This window comes from Bidens hawaiensis, unplaced genomic scaffold, assembly GCF_021521415.1.
Source record: "Bidens hawaiensis isolate Kalapana, Puna unplaced genomic scaffold, B.hawaiensis_p1.1 tig00028746_1, whole genome shotgun sequence".
Classification (NCBI taxonomy): Eukaryota; Viridiplantae; Streptophyta; class Magnoliopsida; order Asterales; family Asteraceae; genus Bidens; species Bidens hawaiensis.
In genome coordinates this window covers 239772-256926 of record NW_027494706.1, presented here as the reverse complement: position 1 = coordinate 256926, position 17155 = coordinate 239772, and the positions used below count along the sequence as shown (strand labels likewise).

General features: G+C 41.7%; 1 protein-coding gene across 1 annotated transcript; it reads left to right on the top strand.

Moving 5' to 3' along the window:
* The first annotated feature begins 5409 nt into the window (after positions 1-5409).
* Positions 5410-15047, top strand: LOC143577607 (cysteine-rich repeat secretory protein 55-like). Its single transcript, XM_077061393.1, has 2 exons — positions 5410-6108; positions 14897-15047. Exons 1-2 carry the CDS (start codon positions 5441-5443, stop codon positions 15012-15014), a joined length of 786 nt encoding a protein of 261 aa, XP_076917508.1. The 5' UTR covers positions 5410-5440; the 3' UTR covers positions 15015-15047.
* The last annotated feature ends 2108 nt before the right edge of the window (positions 15048-17155 follow it).

The following is a 17155-nucleotide window of genomic DNA, read 5'->3' as shown; positions in this document are numbered from 1 at the left end:
TCTTGGTTGTCCTTTGAAGAACCTTGACATTTCAGGTCATATTCTCTCTCTTCAAGCTTATTGATAAAATCCATAGCAGAGAGAGATTCATTTTTGAAGAAACCATTCTCCTTAAAGACAAGCAAGAAGGTTGAGTATGATGGAGGTAGTGCATTCTTCAAGGTATCAATCTTATCACACTCACTTGGCCCATCTTCAGATTAGTCATTTCAGCAATAAAATGACAGAAACGATTCAACATCTCTTCTACAGTCTCACTTTTCAGCAAAGTATAGTTTCCAAATTGAAATTTCAGCATCGTTTTCTTGCTTTATTGGGTATTTCCCATACTCCTCAACTGTAGATGCTAAAAGAATGCAACACAGTTCTTGATATTGCTGACTTGATGGAAGATGCTTTCTGGTAATGCCATATTTAGAGTGGAATATGCTTTTGTTTTGTTAATAGCTTTCTTCTCATCAACGAAATATAGACGAAATTCTTTTTCAACATAACCTGTAGATTTATCACTAACAACTAGAGCTTTATACACATTATCCAAGTTGCAAACACATTCAGGATGAAAAGATCCCAAATGAGCTCTAAACCTGGGTTCCCATCTAGGAAAATCACTAATCTTAAGAGCTTCAGGCTTTTAGTATGAGACCCGATCTCATTATCCATAGTGAGCATTTGTTGCATCATTGCAGTCTGGAAAGCAAGTGCATAAAATTTTGCCATCTTAACAGTTGAAGGATGAATGATGTTAATATTGAAAGTTTAGGGTTGAAGTTTTCAATTAATGAAAGTTCAAGGTAACGAATGAGAATGTGAACGAACGAGTCTTAACGGAAGAGAATACTTTAAGAAATGAATGAGTCAAACGAAAGAGAAACCAATGAGTATACTGTTCACACGAATGAACTTATAACAAATGATGAAAAATTTACTGTGCACATGAATGAGCTGCTTAGAACCGAATGAGTTCAACGAACAAGGATGAACGAATGCGGAAGTTTAACGAATAAGTACAAGAACGAATGAGTAAAACTAACGAATGAAACCCTTTAGAACGAATGAGTAGTTATTATGGAATGACAGTTGGCACAAAGTAGTTACAACCGTTGAACGAATGAGTAGTTATCTTGTAACGAATGAGTCAAGAAATTAACAAATGGCTATTCAAGTCTTCAAACCTTCATTCCAGATTTCAAACTCAATCCGGACCAATTCTAAACCAAAATTTACTCGAAAGTAATCCAAATTTAATCAAACCGAAACCAACCCACTCGTCAACGAATCCGAACAAACTCATGACCTTCCAAACCTCAATCTAAACCAATTCTCCATTCAATTATGACTTTAAAACAGTCGAAACCTTTAACACATTCCCACCTAAAATCAATCTTGCAATTAACAACACAAAATTACAATTAAGTTGTTCTACATTATCAACTGACCATCGCGAACAACCCTAGACACAAATCAGATTCAATTATCACCATATCTATGAGTAATTGACTGATTCACAGTCCGTAACACTAAATCATAGATTCCGATACAATTACACACAAATTAAACTTCAATTAGAGATTCAATTGCATAAAATTAACTCAAAATCACTAATCAATCAGAAAATATGGCTTTGATACCACTTGAGAAGCCATATGATCCTGATTCAATACGTTTACGAGATAGGATCTAGTCTTTAGATATGATTACGTGCATGGATCAATGGAGATTACGTTAATTGTGTGTTTCTAAGTGTATTTGGGCAGAGTAACGAGGCACGAATGTCAATAATCAATAATTCTTAATTATGAAATACATTACAGGGTATATATATGAGATGAGCCTCATCGATTAGACAGGTCTAACGAATGAGCTCTCATTCATTATCAATACATTATCTATTCGCTAAGACTTAATGCATGACCACATTCATCTTCTCAATCTTATAAGTTCATAACGAATGAGGGATACATTAACGAAAGGTCACATTCGTTATTAGCTACTCTAATGAATGTGACATACATTTAACGAATGCGTCATACGAATGATATACATTTACCAAAATACCCCTATACATTATTTCTAATATAATAATTCTTTAAACAAAAACCGAGACACAAAACCGAGCACTAACAGTTGTAACAACAAAGAAATCTAACATCAACTGGGTCACCTACCGAACACGCGGGCTTCCCACTAGTTGTTTTTAATTGCTTAACATTTATAGAATCACAACGTAAGCTATCTTTAATTACCTTGAGCAACTATTTACGAGACAGACCAAGTTCCTGTTCCAGAATATTGTTCCCAGACCCGGAATTGAACTGGAACCACCAGAACTAGTTTCACTTTTACATGATCAAAACCCGGACTCATCTTAGCCAAAAACCGATAACCGACAAGGACGACTTTGAGAGAGGGGGGTGACCGTCCTCGGCTTAATCAACGTGATAGGCCCGAATTTATAATATATATATATGTATATATATATATAAATATAATATGAATACCTTTATAAATTGTTCCAATTAGGTCACTAAAATTTATTTTTATGTTTAAATCTTATATAATTGATCTTGACCACAGGCTATCCATCATATATGGCCTTTTATTTAAGGGTTTTTTTTAATAAGCATCATTTTAAAAAAATTGTAAAAAATCTTATTTAAAATGAAAAGTGAATAAAAATAAGAGGCAATCGAACTGTTAAGGGGTGTTTAAGATTCCTTATTTGCACCTCCTTATACCTTATATAAGGAGTTTGTCATAAGTTACTCTATCTTAACTTATGAAAACTCATGTTTTCTTCTTTAAAAGGTTTAATAAGTTATATTAGCCAAACACTAGTTTACCAAGTCCATCCAGCTCGTCCACACTCATGAGCGGTCATGAAGAAATAGTAAACAAACGTGTCCGAGATTATAGCGAATTAGTTACTATCCGTTGTAAACCTTTGTATTTATATTGAATTACGGCTGATCACAAACACACAACACTTTAGCACACCTAGAACTCTCAGCAAGAACACTTTGTAATCACGATCAGCTTTGATTCCATCTCTTGTAATCTTATTTAGCTTAATATAATCGGTAGTGATAGTTTTCACTACCTGAGGTTTTTATGCCGGCGGGATACTAGTTACCAAGGGCTTTTCCTCGTATAAATCTTGTTGTCCAACCTTTACAATTACTACTTTGATCATTTTTTCATACAAGCACCAATCCTCACATACGAATTTGGTTACATGATCCTTAGACCAATTTTTGACCAAAACAGTGTAGGTTTTTGTTTTTTATTTTTTACAAATAACTAACGGCCTTAACAATTTAGAGGTATCGGTTAACTGGTAAATTTTCTAACCGGTTTTTTTTGGCGAGAAATAACCGATTAGACCAGTAAATCGGGTTGGGTAATAACCGGTTTTGATAAATTAATAAAAAAAAAGCGGTTAAACGGTCGGGTAAAAACCGGTTTTCAATAAAATAATCATAAAAAAATCGGTTAACCGGTCAGTAACCGGTTTTGAAATCAATATTATAAACAGGTTACTAACCGGCGGTTAGGATCGGTTAGTAACCGGTTAGGATCCGACCGGTTAGTAACCGGTTAGATTTTCGGTTAGAAACTGGTTAGAAACCAGTTAACCGGTTTCTGTGTACACCTCTATAACAATTCGAACGATTTTAGCAACGACTTGAAAACTTCAATGGGCCAGTTGTAAAAAAATAAACTTTTTTTATCAAATAAATGAAAGTGACCCGAAGATTTATAATGGATGGCAATTATCATATGAAATGGTGGAGACGTTGTGGGTCCAAATAATGGTTGACTGACCAAGTCCATTACAAAGACGTTCAAAAGTATCGGCTATATATGTCCACGATAAAATGTCCACAACTATGCAGGTACAATTGCTCATGCATTGCGAACAATCACCTTTGAATTGCTTGTGTTCCTTGACAACCAACTTTTAGTGGTAATTATTACTATTAGTCATGTGTCGATGATAAAAGACACCCATTGCATTTAACAAAAACCAAACTATTGACTTTTATAATGCCCAAAAAGTCAGCATATTGAAAATGTAGTCAACAAGTGTCCCTTTTAACATTATTATTAATAAACATAAAAACGTAATATCATGCAAAGAGTGTGCATTGTTTTGTTTCTATTAAGGGATATTTCATATATTTAAGGTTGAATGGAATTTATTTACCTGAGTCTGATCAAGAAGATTTTCCAAAGTGTCATAAAATTTTAGCTTGCGCTTATTTGCCGCTAAATATTAAATTGTTTCAAGTGTAACTAGGGTTTGTTCGGGTCAGACCACAAGTAATGAACCAATTTCAATAATCTAAGATCTTTCAACAGGTTTTAAAATCAGCTAACTCAGCTACTAAAATAATTAAGCATTCAAGTAAGCAAATATCCAAGTAATAAATCAAAGGTGTTGCTAAGCGTACCCGTCTTTCCCTCATGTTTACTAAACATACAATCTCTTTAAGTTTTACATTAATATGATTCAAAACTTTATTGTTTCTTTTTTGTCATTTTTGTTATCTTCTATTATTTTTATTTTAAAACAAATTTTTTAATATTTTTTTAAATAGAAAAATCATTATTTCTTATTTAAAATTAGCATTTACTATTATTTAAAAATAAGTTTCTTTTTTACTTTAACTGTTTTATTTTTTAGAGATTTTTTTCAATTAGTTTGTAGTGATAGTTTACATTTTTGTAAAAGCAATTTCATATTGTTTGTTAATTAAAACTAAAAAAGAAATAGTGTATTTACGTAATAAACTACACAAATTTTATGAATCGAGAATAAAATATCTAATGTTATTTGATAATTAATATTTTAACATAGAAATAGTGTTAGAAGGGGTAATACGCATATAAAATTGTTATATTAAAGAATTGAAATTTCAGCAAAGAGGGCATGACAAGTAAGGGAGTAAGGTATTTTTATCCTGACCGTAGATTATATACTTTAATACCCTAACCATTTTTGATTATTTTAAATGTAATTAATTTCATCCAAATTAATATTTTTTTATACATGGGAATGTTATTTTTTCATCCCATGACTACTAACTTTTAGTTTCTAATTTGTGGTATTATTTTATTTAACTACTAGTAATTTAAATAGTTTATTGATATTTTTTTCTTTTAATACTAACAGCGGTGTCTGTTTTAAATGATTATAACATTTGTCATCTCCATTATCTGAGCTTAAATCCCTTCACGGTTGTATTACCCTTATTTTAGAGTGTGCACATAAGCCAAGAATCGATATTGAAACCCTTAAAAGAAAACGGTACCGTAATTTATTGGTAATTAATAACTGAAAATGATTGAAGAAAACTTGACAACTTAGTGCCTGTGACGATTATTATCTATATATAAACAACATATCTCATCAATATTCAAAACACCCATAGAAAAAATGTCGTTTAACAACCATAATTATCTCCTTATCTTTAGCCTATGCATTCTCTACGTAGAATCAGCAGATCCATCTGCCCAACTATGCAACCAAAACTCAAACACCACCAACCCAGAAATAACTAAAAACATTGACTCGATCCTAACCACACTCGTCCAAGCCACCTCCAAATCAGGTTACATCATAACCTCATCCGGGTCAGGTAAATCCCAGGTGTTTGGTCTAGCCCAATGCCGACAAGACGTGCCCAACGAAGAGTGCTCGACTTGCGTCCAAACTGCCGCAAAAGAAATCAAAACAATATGTCCCGACCGAGTCGATGCCAGGATATGGTACGAGTATTGTTGGATAAGGTACAACACCGAAAACTTTCTTGGGCAAGTTGACACCGGGTATGGGACGTTTTACTATAATGTTGAAAACGTAACCGACCCGAAAACGTTTAATAACGCTCTTGGGACGCTTATGTCTCGGATTAATAAATTAGCGAGTGCACCGGGTAATAAAGGTAATGCAAAAGACCAGACCAAGTTGTCTGATTTTGTGACACTTTACGCTTTGTCGCAGTGTACACAAGATTTGTCGCAACTTTCATGCCAGCAATGCTTAGCGATCGCGGTTGGGAATTTTCCAACTTATTGTGACCGTAAGAAAGGATGTAGGATTATATATATGAAGAAACACTAACCGGACCTCGGGCAGATTACGGGTAACCTGGGGGTTAGATAGATGTTTCCCACGAGGGGTTAGACCCGGCAAAGATGGTTCTTCTGATAACCTGCAAAACAGACACCGTGAGCTCGTCACTGAGAAGGGGGGGGGGTTCCTCCTTGTGACCACCCTCCGGCGTGAGAATCAGACTAGATTGCTCTTAAATATAAATGTATATTAAGAGATTGCTAGAGCAGATATCAGGTATAATATGTAAATACAAGATAAGATATGATGATCATACCATTTGGGGTATTTATAGCCGAATGTAGGTTTCCAAGGAGGTGTAGCCTGCTGAATAGTATTCCTGTTCAACCAACTGTGGCCTACGCACGTGCCATGCTGGTAGTTGGTGGGTAGGCACGGCTGATAGTGACCAGGCCTGCTGTGTACTATTCCTTTTCCACCAACTACAGGCTATGCACGTGGTATGTCAGGAGTTGGTGAGTAGGTAGCGGCTAATAGTGACATACAGTACGAGAGCATGCTGCTCGCCATACTGTTGTCAATGAGCTGTCGTATCTTTGGTCAAATCTTTTGCCCATACCTCGTCAGGTACAGTAAAAGATCCTCAGTATCGTACGGACTCGCTCATTTGGGCGGGAGTATTCCCCCTCCCGCCTTTGTGCGGGACTGTTCCCGGCTTGCTCATTCCTTCTTCAGGTGACTGCTGAATTATTATAAGAGTTAAGCCTTGTGCGTGTAGCCATGTTGCGCGGGTAGCCTTCCCTGATGGCCGGTATCCGTAACTGCGGGAACAGGCGGAGTACCTGGAAACCATTGGGAGGCGTTTCCTGCGGGGACAGCTTGCGTACCGCACGTGAGGACGTCACGTCTCTGAGCGTGGTGGGTCCTGCTGATCCAGTTGGTTTCTGCGCAGACGTTCCTTTAGTTTAGTCTTGCGGGTTCAACCGCGCAGACGTCCGTTAAGGAGTCTTGCGGGTTGAACTGCGCAGACGTCCCTTTTCAAGGTGAGTCTGCGGGTCTAACTGGGCTCTGCTGGGACCTACCTCTTCAAGTCCCCCCAGTCCAATGTTCTTCTCATGAATTTTTAATAAAGTGAGGTGAACTTTTGGACTTAAGCAAAGGGTTTTTGAAAAGGGTTTAGTTTTAAGGTTTTCCATGGGGATTCTTCCCGCGGAAGTCCTAATGTCACGCAGAATTTCCCACTGTTCTGCTTGATCTTTGGGTATGATGCGGGTAGGTCTGTAACCTCCTCGCAAGTCAGGAGCGTTGAGTACCTCTTGTGTAGATTCTCCATGAGGTTTTGGTAGTTTTGAACATAGTGATCAATTATGTTAAAACCACCAATTTCATCTTGAAGTTTCAAACAATCTAGTTCTCGACGTTCCCGCTATGCGGGGATGTTATTCCCGTTTGTGCAAGCATGGCCCAGAAGATCCTTCTTGGTTTCATTTCCCTGCAGAGTGCTAGGTATGTGAAGGGTTTTGCCTTGACACTGTACCCGCACTCGTCTTATAGTTACTTTACTCCCAAGGTATTCCTGGCGTCAATTCCCTGCAGGTGCTAGGTATGTGAAGGGTTTTGCCTTAACACTGTACCCGCACCCGTCTTATAGTTACTTGGTTGCCGAGGTATTCCTGGCGTCAATTCCCTGCAGGTGCTAGGTATGTGAAGGGTTTTGCCTTAACACTGTACCCGCACCCGTCTTATAGTTACTTGGTTGCCGAGGTATTCTTGGCTTCAATTCCCTGCGGGTGCTAAGTATGTGAAGGGTTTTGCCTTGACACTGTACCCGCACCCGTCTTATAGTTACTTGGTTGCCAAGGTAAGGGGTATATTCCCGCTTACTTTTGAATCTTTGAGACTTGCGTTATAAACGTTATATGAATTGCGCATGCATATTTTAGTTTATTTTAGCAATTTTCCCAGTGCTTTGGATAAGTTAACCGTTCGACGTGTGGTTGTCAATAGGTTCGGTTTCTTCTTCTGATTTGTGCGGTTAGGACCGGCACTTTCATTTAGTGGAATGACCAAAGTTTACCTATGACTGACCTGCGTGAAGGTTTGCCGTTTTTTGGGTTTATGCGGGTTTTGCCGCCTTCCCCACGCAACGACTTTCCTCGTAATTATGCGGTGAAGACCGGCATATCCGTGTGGAAAGTTTACAAGTATAAATGTAAAATCATCAGCGTCAATGTTCTAAGGAGAATCATTTCCATTAGAAGTGGCTCTGGGCCTTTTACAAATTTGGAATTGATCTACATGTAACATTTGCGTAATTGAGCTCCGTTCCATGTTCTTGGGACGGGAGTGCCATCGAACCTTTCGAGCCGGTATGCGCCCTTTCCCAGCACTTGTTTGATAACGTACGGACCTTCCCTGACAGGGGTCAGCTTTCCTGGGCGATCTTGGTTCGAAGCCTCGTTGTTACGCAATATGTAGTCTCCTACATTGAAGTTGCAGAGTTTTACCCGCGTGTTGTAGTACTTTTGCATTTGTCGTTTGTAGTTCTCTTCACGCATTGCGGCTAAGTCTCTGCGTTCCTCGGTTAGCATAAGGTCTAACCGTCTTTCCGCATTATTGTCCTCTGGTTGAATCATGACCCTTGGTGAGGGTAAACCAATTTCGACCGGGACCATGGCTTCAGTGCCATAAGTGAGGCTGAACGGGGTTTCTCCCGTACTTGCCTTTTTCATCGTTCTGTGTGCCCAAAGTACGTGTGGAACTTCGTCCACCCAGCCGGATCTGTGTTTCAATAGTCTTCTCTTTATGCCGTCGACGATGCTCCTATTTGCTCTTTCCACCTCACCATTACCCTGCGGGTGCGCCACCGAGGTAAATGTGTGGGTGATTTGAAGTTCTTTAAGCCACTGTTGTAGCTTCTTGTCAGCAAAGTTGGTGCCGTTATCGCTCACCAAATTCTGTGGGAGCCCGAAACGACAAATGATAAATTCCCAAATGAATTTTTTGATATGTTTCGCGGTCGTTTGGGCTAAGGGTTTTGCCTCTATCCACTTGGTGAAGTAGTCGATGGCGACCACTAGAAACTGGACGTTCCCTGCTGCTGTGGGAAATGGGCCTGTCACGTCGATGGCCCACTTCTGAAATGGCCATGCAGAGGTGACTGGAACAAGTTCATTCTTCGGGCGATGCGTGTTGGGTGCGTAGAGCTGACAAGACCTGCATTTTCTGATGTACGCCAGCGCATCCGTATGCATCCCCGGCCAAAAGTATCCCGCGTTGTTTAGCTTAGCTACAACTGCGCGTGGACCTGCATGTATCCCACAGATGCCTTCGTGTACTTCCCTTAGGAGGTAGTTGGCATCTTGGTCGTCAACGCATCTGAGGAGGGGGCCAAGAAAGTTACGTCTGTAAAGGACGTCATCAATGAGTTGATAGTTCAGTGCTTTACAGCGTAGTTTTCTTGCCTGTGTTTTTGACTCTGGTAGTATGCCCGCCGCAAGGTAATTTATTATTGGTGTCATCCACGTTTCTGTGCCGGTTTGGATGACACAGACTTCCTTGTGTGGGACTGATGGTGCTCCCAGGAGTTCAATGCGGATGTCCTTTCCCAAGTGAGTGAAAGCTAATGACGCAAGCTTGCTTAACGCATCCGCAGATTTGTTTTCGCTACGCTTGACGTGTATGACTTTACAATCATTAAAATCGCGCATGAGGGTTTTTGCTTGAGCGAGGTACAGGGCCATTGTGTCGTTCACGGCCGTGTACGTCCCGTTTATCTGATTGGCAACTAACATGGAATCCACATGGGCTTCCAAGTTCTTTACTCCCATTTTACGCGCAATCCTCAACCCGGCCAAGAATGCTTCATACTCAGCTTCGTTATTCGTACTTGGAAAGTCTAGTCGAATAGCGTAAGTGTATTCTTGGCCTGCTGGGTTGGTAAGTTTTAACCCTGCGCCTGAGCCCTCGCTGCTGGCCGCTCCATCAGTGTGAAGTCGCCAGACTTCATCGATGTCTAGTGCTGGAGAGGGTTGAGCCTCGTCCTGGCACTCTTTCTCCCGCTATGCGGGGACTTCGGCAATAAAGTCGGCCAAGACCTGGCCTTTTATAGCTGGCCTTGGCTTGTATTTTATCGCGTATTCTCCCAATTCTATTGCCCATTTGGCTAGGCGTCCCGAAAGTTCGGGTTTGCCTAAAACGTTTGCAAGTTTGAAGTTGGTGAGAATAGTAATTGGGTGACCTTGGAAATATCGTCTTAGCCTGCGTGAAGCCTGTACAAGTGCTAAGACTAATTTTTCCAGGGTAGAGTACCGAGTTTCGACGTCTGTTAGGAGACGGCTAACATAGTAGATTAGCATCTGGATGCCTTTTCGCTCGACTAACAGGACGGCCCTGGTTGCTCTATCTGTGGCGGAGAGGTATAGGATTAATTCCTCTCCCGCTTCTGGTGCTGTGAGCGTTGGGAGTTCGATCAAACGTGACCGAATTTCCTGAAAAGCTGCTTCCGCTTCTGGTGTCCAGCGGAAGTGCGTTTTCTTTAGACAGTTTCTCAGCGTCGACACGAATGGGAACGACCTATCCGCATGATTTGCCAAGAAGCGGTTAAGTGCAACTAGGCGTCCGTTCAGTGTCTGAGCTTGTTTGATGGTAGTAGGTGATTCCATTTTAATAATGGCTTCGACCTTTTCAGGATTCGCTCTGAAGCCATCTTTTGTAACGATGACTCCTAAGAACTTCCCTTCTTCCATCCCAAAGGAACACTTGCTCGGGTTGAGCTTCATGTTTATCCTTCTGAGTGTGTTGAATGTTTCTTCGATGTCTTTCAACATCGCTTCTGGGTTAAGGCTTTTAATGACCAGGTCATCCATGTATACTTCCAAGTTCCTCCCAATTTGGGCATGAAACTCTTTGTCCATCAGGCGCTGGTATGTGGACCCGGCATTCTTAAGTCCGAATGGCATCATTTGATAACAGAATGTGCCATCGGGCGTCCGAAATGCGGTTTTGTCCTGATCGTCAACGGCCATGTGGATTTGATGGTACCCTTTATACGCATCAAGGAAGCATTTAAGGCGAAACGGTGATAACGAATCTACCTTAAGATCAATTTCGGGTAACGGGTAACAATCTTTGGGGCATGCTTTGTTCAAGTCTTTGAAATCTATGCACATGCGCCATTGCTTGTTAGACTTCGGTACCATAACGGGATTTGCAACCCAAGTTTGATATCTGCTAACGCGTACGATGCCCGCGTCAAGGAGTTCCTTGACTTGGGTTCTACACGCGTTAGCTTGTTCCGCCCCCATTACTCTACGCTTTTGTATGACCGGAGTAAAAGCCTGGTCACACTTGAGCTTATGCTCTGCTTTACTTCGAGGTACACCAGTCATGTCTGCTGGTTTCCATGCGAAGATGTCAGCGTTTTTTTGTAGTAAGCGTTTGAGTAATGTGCGCGTAGGATCAGTTATTGTTGGGCCAATGGTAACCGCCTGGTCGGGGTATTTTCCATTAAAAGCCCATTCTTCTGGTTCGGTGATGGTGGGTTTAGCCATCTTTGGTTTGGGTGTTGATGAGACAGATGCGATGCATACCTGGGGAATACCGGTGACCATCGCCACGCCCTCAGCTGTTGGCCATCCCATCATGCCGTGGACTGAAGATACTACGGCATTGAATCTTGCCATCCCGTCTCTCCCGAAGAGAATGTCGTACGTGTGGTGTGGCTTCCTCATTACGACAAAGTCCACATCCTCTGTGCGGGAAAGTTTTCCGTCTGTGAGAGTGACGGGGAAAGATAGGATACCCAGAGGGGTGTTTGTGCTGCCGTCGAACCCTTCCATCGAGGCGTAGACCGTTTCCAAGCGTTCCTTGTCTTCATCATCTAGCTTGTCTGTACATAACTGTTGATGAGGCACCGTTGTCAACAAGAGTGCGGGAAGTGATGTAGTGCCCCAGCTGGCTTTTGATGACGATAGGGCCTTCTTTGCTGGGTCCTCCTGGCACTCGCGGGAAGCGCACCTCAGCTTCTTTCCATGCGCATGGTTCTGTCGTCTGTCTTTTTCTTCCTCTGATGTTACCACGAACCATGTGAATGCTGATGTCAACGGGCTTTCGTCCGTTGCTTTTGTATCGGTTGTCATTCTTCCCTCTATTCCTGATTGATGCCACCAGGTGTGTAAGTTTGCCCTCCTTGACGAATGTTTCGATAATATTCCTCAAAGATGAACACTTTTCAGTGGTGTGACCCTTTATGCCGTGGAAGTCACAGTATTTGCTCTGGTCCGCGTCAGGTCGTTGTCGGACCGTTGGAGCTTTTGGCCATGGGAGTTTCTCAGTGGCAAATATCTCCGTGACGCTTTTGGTGAGGGGCGTCCACCCGGGGTGTTGGCTTGATGGGTGTGTATTACCCCTTCCGCCTAATAGGGAGCGAGAGCTGGATGAGGTGTCAAAGTTTACCCTTGACTGCCACATGCTTGGCCTCCTTTTGTTTTGCCAGGCGGTCTGGACATTGTTTTCTCTAGTCCTCTGCGTGTAGAAGTTTGTGGTCTGGGGCAGATTCCCACCCAGTTGCTTCTCCGTTTCGGCAAAGCGCTTGGCTGCCGTCATGATGGCATCCCATGTGGGTGGCATGCCATCTTTACCCGTCAACGTGCGGATAAGCTCTGGGTATTCGGCGCCTTGGATGAAAGCGGCGCGAACAAGGTCCTCGCTTATAACGCCCAGACTCAGCTTTTTCGAGTTAAAGCGGGTGATGAAGTCTAGTAAAGGTTCATCCTTATCTCTAACGCAGTTGAGGATCGTCCACTGTTCTTCAATATATTTCCTCTGTTGACTGAAGTGTTGGCTAAACTTGTGTTGGAAGTCCGCCCAATCATAGATGTGGTGGACCGGTAAACGGTCAAACCACGCTCTAGCCGCTCCAACCAGTGTCATCTGGAACATATAACACCACGTGGGTTCCGTCCAGTTGCTGACGGTTGCCCCCGCTATGAATCTGTTCAGGTGATCATCTGGGTCGGATATACCATCATAAGTGCCGATGTTAGGCATCTGCTTGGCACTTTTCGGGGCGATTGCTTCCGCAATGTCCCTTGCAAACTTGGATGTTCCCGCGTTTGCAGCAGTTGGTCTGAAGGTTTTGGAGAAGTCACGTGGGTTTCCCCCCGCGTTCCTTTGTTTGAAGGTTTCTTCGAAATTCCTTCTCGTTTGGAAGTCCGTTTCCTTACGCTTCCCTTTCGCCCTAAGGCGAGGGTTTGCGTCGGTGTCGGATTCCTCCTGATCATCGTCCGAGGACTCGCACTCACTGCTCATGTTGAGCTGTTGGCGAGTGCTTCCAAATTCGTCAGCCTGTTGGACGGAACGCAAGCGTTCGTCCAACTCAGCTTGGAATTCCTTCTGACGTGCCTCCGCCCACGCTTTAACTTGTTCAAGTGTTTGGCGGGGGAGTCTCGTCTGTTGTCTCTCCACCTGGGTATTATTGAATCCCAGGGGATGGTTGTTTACTGCACTTGCCCCAGCTTGGGTAACTGGGGTAGTGTTCGTAAAATTTACTGCACTTGCCCCGGCTTGAGTAACCGCGGTAGTGTTCGTAAAATTTGTGTGCTCGCCGGTGTTCCCCCCAGTAGCTGGGGTTGTGGTTACCGGGGCTTCCTGGTAACTCGTTGGCATTGGGACCGGAGTAACGTTAACCATCTTTCCAGAAGTTTGAAAAAAAAAAACTGAATAAATGAAGTTCTAGCTTTTATGCACGGATGGCGCCAATGAAGAAACACTAACCGGACCCCGGGCAGATTACGGGTAACCTGGGGGTTAGATAGATGTTTCCCACGATGGGTTAGACCCGGCAAAGATGGTTCTTCTGATAACCTGCAAAACAGACACCGTGAGCTCGTCACTGAGAAGGGGGGGGGGTTCCTCCTTGTGACCACCCTCCGGCGTGAGAATCAGACTAGATTGCTCTTAAATATAAATGTATATTAAGAGATTGCTAGAGCAGATATCAGGTATAATATGTAAATACAAGATAAGATATGATGATCATACCATTTGGGGTATTTATAGCCGAAGGTAGGTTTCCAAGGAGGTGTAGCCTGCTGAATAGCATTCCTGTTCAACCAACTGTGGCCTACGCACGTGCCATGCTGGTAGTTGGTGGGTAGGCAGCGGCTGATAGTGACCAGGCCTGCTGTGTACTATTCCTTTTCCACCAACTACAGGCTATGCACGTGGTATGTCAGGAGTTGGTGAGTAGGTAGCGGCTAATAGTGACATACAGTACGAGAGCATGCTGCTCGCCATACTGTTGTCAATGAGCTCTCGTATCTTTGGTCAGATCTTTTGCCCATACCTCGTCAGGTACAGTAAAAGATCCTCAGTATCGTACGGACTCGCTCATTTGGGCGGGAGTATTCCCCCTCCCGCCTTTGTGCGGGACTGTTCCCGGCTTGCTCATTCCTTCTTCTGGTGACTGCTGAATTATTATGAGAGTTAAGCCTTGTGCGTGTAGCCATGCTGCGCGGGTAGCCTTCCCTGATGGCCGGTATCCGTAACTGCGGGAACAGGCGGAGTACCTGGAAACCATTGGGAGGCGTTTCCTGCGGGGACAGCTTGCGTACCGCACGTGAGGACGTCACGTCTCTGAGCGTGGTGGGTCCTGCTGATCCAGTTGGTTTCTGCGCAGACGTTCCTTTAGTTTAGTCTTGCGGGTTCAACCGCGCAGACGTCCGTTAAGGAGTCTTGCGGGTTGAACTGCGCAGACGTCCCTTTTCAAGGTGAGTCTGCGGGTCCAACTGGGCTCTGCTGGGACCTACCTCTTCAATATAGCAGTTGTTATGTTAGATATGAATTGTATCCTTTTTACTTCCCACTTGATAAGACCTTGGCTCTCCAAAGTTCTTTGATGACAAATTATTTATCCGTCATTAAAAACCCATGATTTTTACTGACGGATTGAAGGAAATTAGTTGGCTTTTGTGTGTATTATCAACAAATTAATGTTTGATGTGTATCATGTGGGTGGTTAGTTCTTGTGTTTTTAATTGTTAACTAGGCTCAAGTCTTTTACAACACAATAAAATATTATGATTTCAAATAAATCATTATTTACAATTTTACATGTACTATGGTCTTGATAAAATCATTTAATGGTGATGACTTTTAGCTATACGTTATGTTTTTTTGTTATTGCTTTCTAACAACAAAGACTCGGACATTTGGGATAGCCTGACAAATGGACCACCCACCCTTCCATCCGAACTTGATGACCCGGTCTATCTATTCAAGAGGAAACCCATAATTAAGAGGGAAAAAAAACGCTTTGACACAACCTAGAACAAAATACTTCAAGCAAGATTCGAATTAATGACCACTGCCACTAGACCAATTCGTCTTTTGTGTTGCTACATCTTATCAACCTGTGTTTTCAATCATCCAAACATTTTGAATTAATAAAAAAACACCGATTTCAAAATTTCTGTTAGTTAATAATATATGAAGAATATGCTCTCAATAGTTATATAATGGGGATCACTTTCTTGCTACAGATTATCAAATTGTGTTTTAAAATCAAGTTCTAGGTGTTTCGAATTGCTAACTACGCACAAAAGTTTTGAGTTACAACAATTATTCTGATTTTAAAAACATCATTATCACATAAAAAAAAGAAAGAGTTAAAACTTTACATATGATATGCTCTTAAAGTAATCATATAATGGGGATCACTTTCTTGCTACATAACAGATTATCAACTTTTGAGGTAGCCAATCCCAAAGCGAATAATGCTTGTAAGAATAATTATCCTAGCAATGCACGTTAGCACATAAATTGACGTACTTAAAACGAAATTACCTTCAACTATAACAACTAGCAACTTTAAGCAAGTGATCATAAAAATACTAAATATTGGTTTTAAATAATCCCAACTATATCCTATTTGTAAATAACAGTCCCAACTTCAAACTTGCCTAGTGGAGGTCCTAACAAAAGGGGTATTTGTTTTTAACGGACCGTGACTAACGGATGTTAACTCCATTAATCTGATGCTTATGTGGCATGCTTAGTTGTCAAAAACTAGATTACGTGGCAGCTTACGTGGCATGCTTTGTTGTCAAATTATTACTTATATGATAGCTTACATGGCTAATCATAATATCAAATCTTCAAACAAAAACCAAAAACAAAAACAAAAACAAAAACAAAAACAAAAACAAAAACCCAGATCTTCAACCAACCCACTCACATTCCAACTTCATTCAACATGATTGAACCCACCGGCCACCACCACTCTGCTCGGGCCACCACCGCCGCTACCCTGCTCACTAAAGGACCAACATCTCAAAACCTCTCAAAACCCTAAATACAAGCAATCAAAATATCAAGTGTAGGCGGTTTCAAGCAAGGATGGTTGGGCTTTTTGATTAATGCAAAACTCCGACAATTAAGATTTAGAGCGGATATGGGTTTTGTGAACAAATTCTAGCATAGATCGGAATAACGATTGGGGGGGGGGGGTGGTTGTGAGTTGTAAGTCGTTGGAGTAGGGGATTGAGCTTTCGAAGAGCTCATAAGTGGCGGATGATGTTCTGTTGTGTAACATCCCGAAATTTCTAAAGTAATATTTAATATATTATTTTGTCGGATGAAATAAACGAGTTAGTGGAACGATAATAATAATAGCAAAATATGAAGACTTAGTAGGATAATTAGATGGGATTAGATATGGACCAAAAGGAAATATGGGCCTTCGGTCCATGGGCTTAAGGGAGTATAAATACCCCCTTAAACCCCAATCCTTTCCATTCCATCCATTTATCCATCCTAATCTCTACACACTCCAAAACACACAACCCGAACCAAGATCCAAAGGCGAGGACCCGAGCTCGTTGGTGCTAGATCGTCGTGACGAACCAAAGCAACAAAACCAGCTCGTGTTCGTAGTTCGACTCATTTACGGTACGTTTATATCGAGAACTTGTTCGTTTAGGTTTGGATTAGTATAGAAATGATAGATCGGTGTTTGTATGGTAAAAACGAATCCTACAAAGCTAAACTTACTGAAAATGGTTAAGATTTGATGGG

What these genes read in the sequence shown, in the direction of transcription:
- LOC143577607 (XM_077061393.1), top strand. Translation starts at nt 5,441, where the DNA reads ATGTCGTTTAACAACCATAATTATCTCCTTATCTTTAGCCTATGCATT. An exon ending in AAGAAAGGATGTAGGATTAT is followed by an intron (nt 6,109 to 14,896) that starts ATATATGAAGAA and finishes CCTACCTCTTCA; the next exon opens with ATATAGCAGTTGTTATGTTA.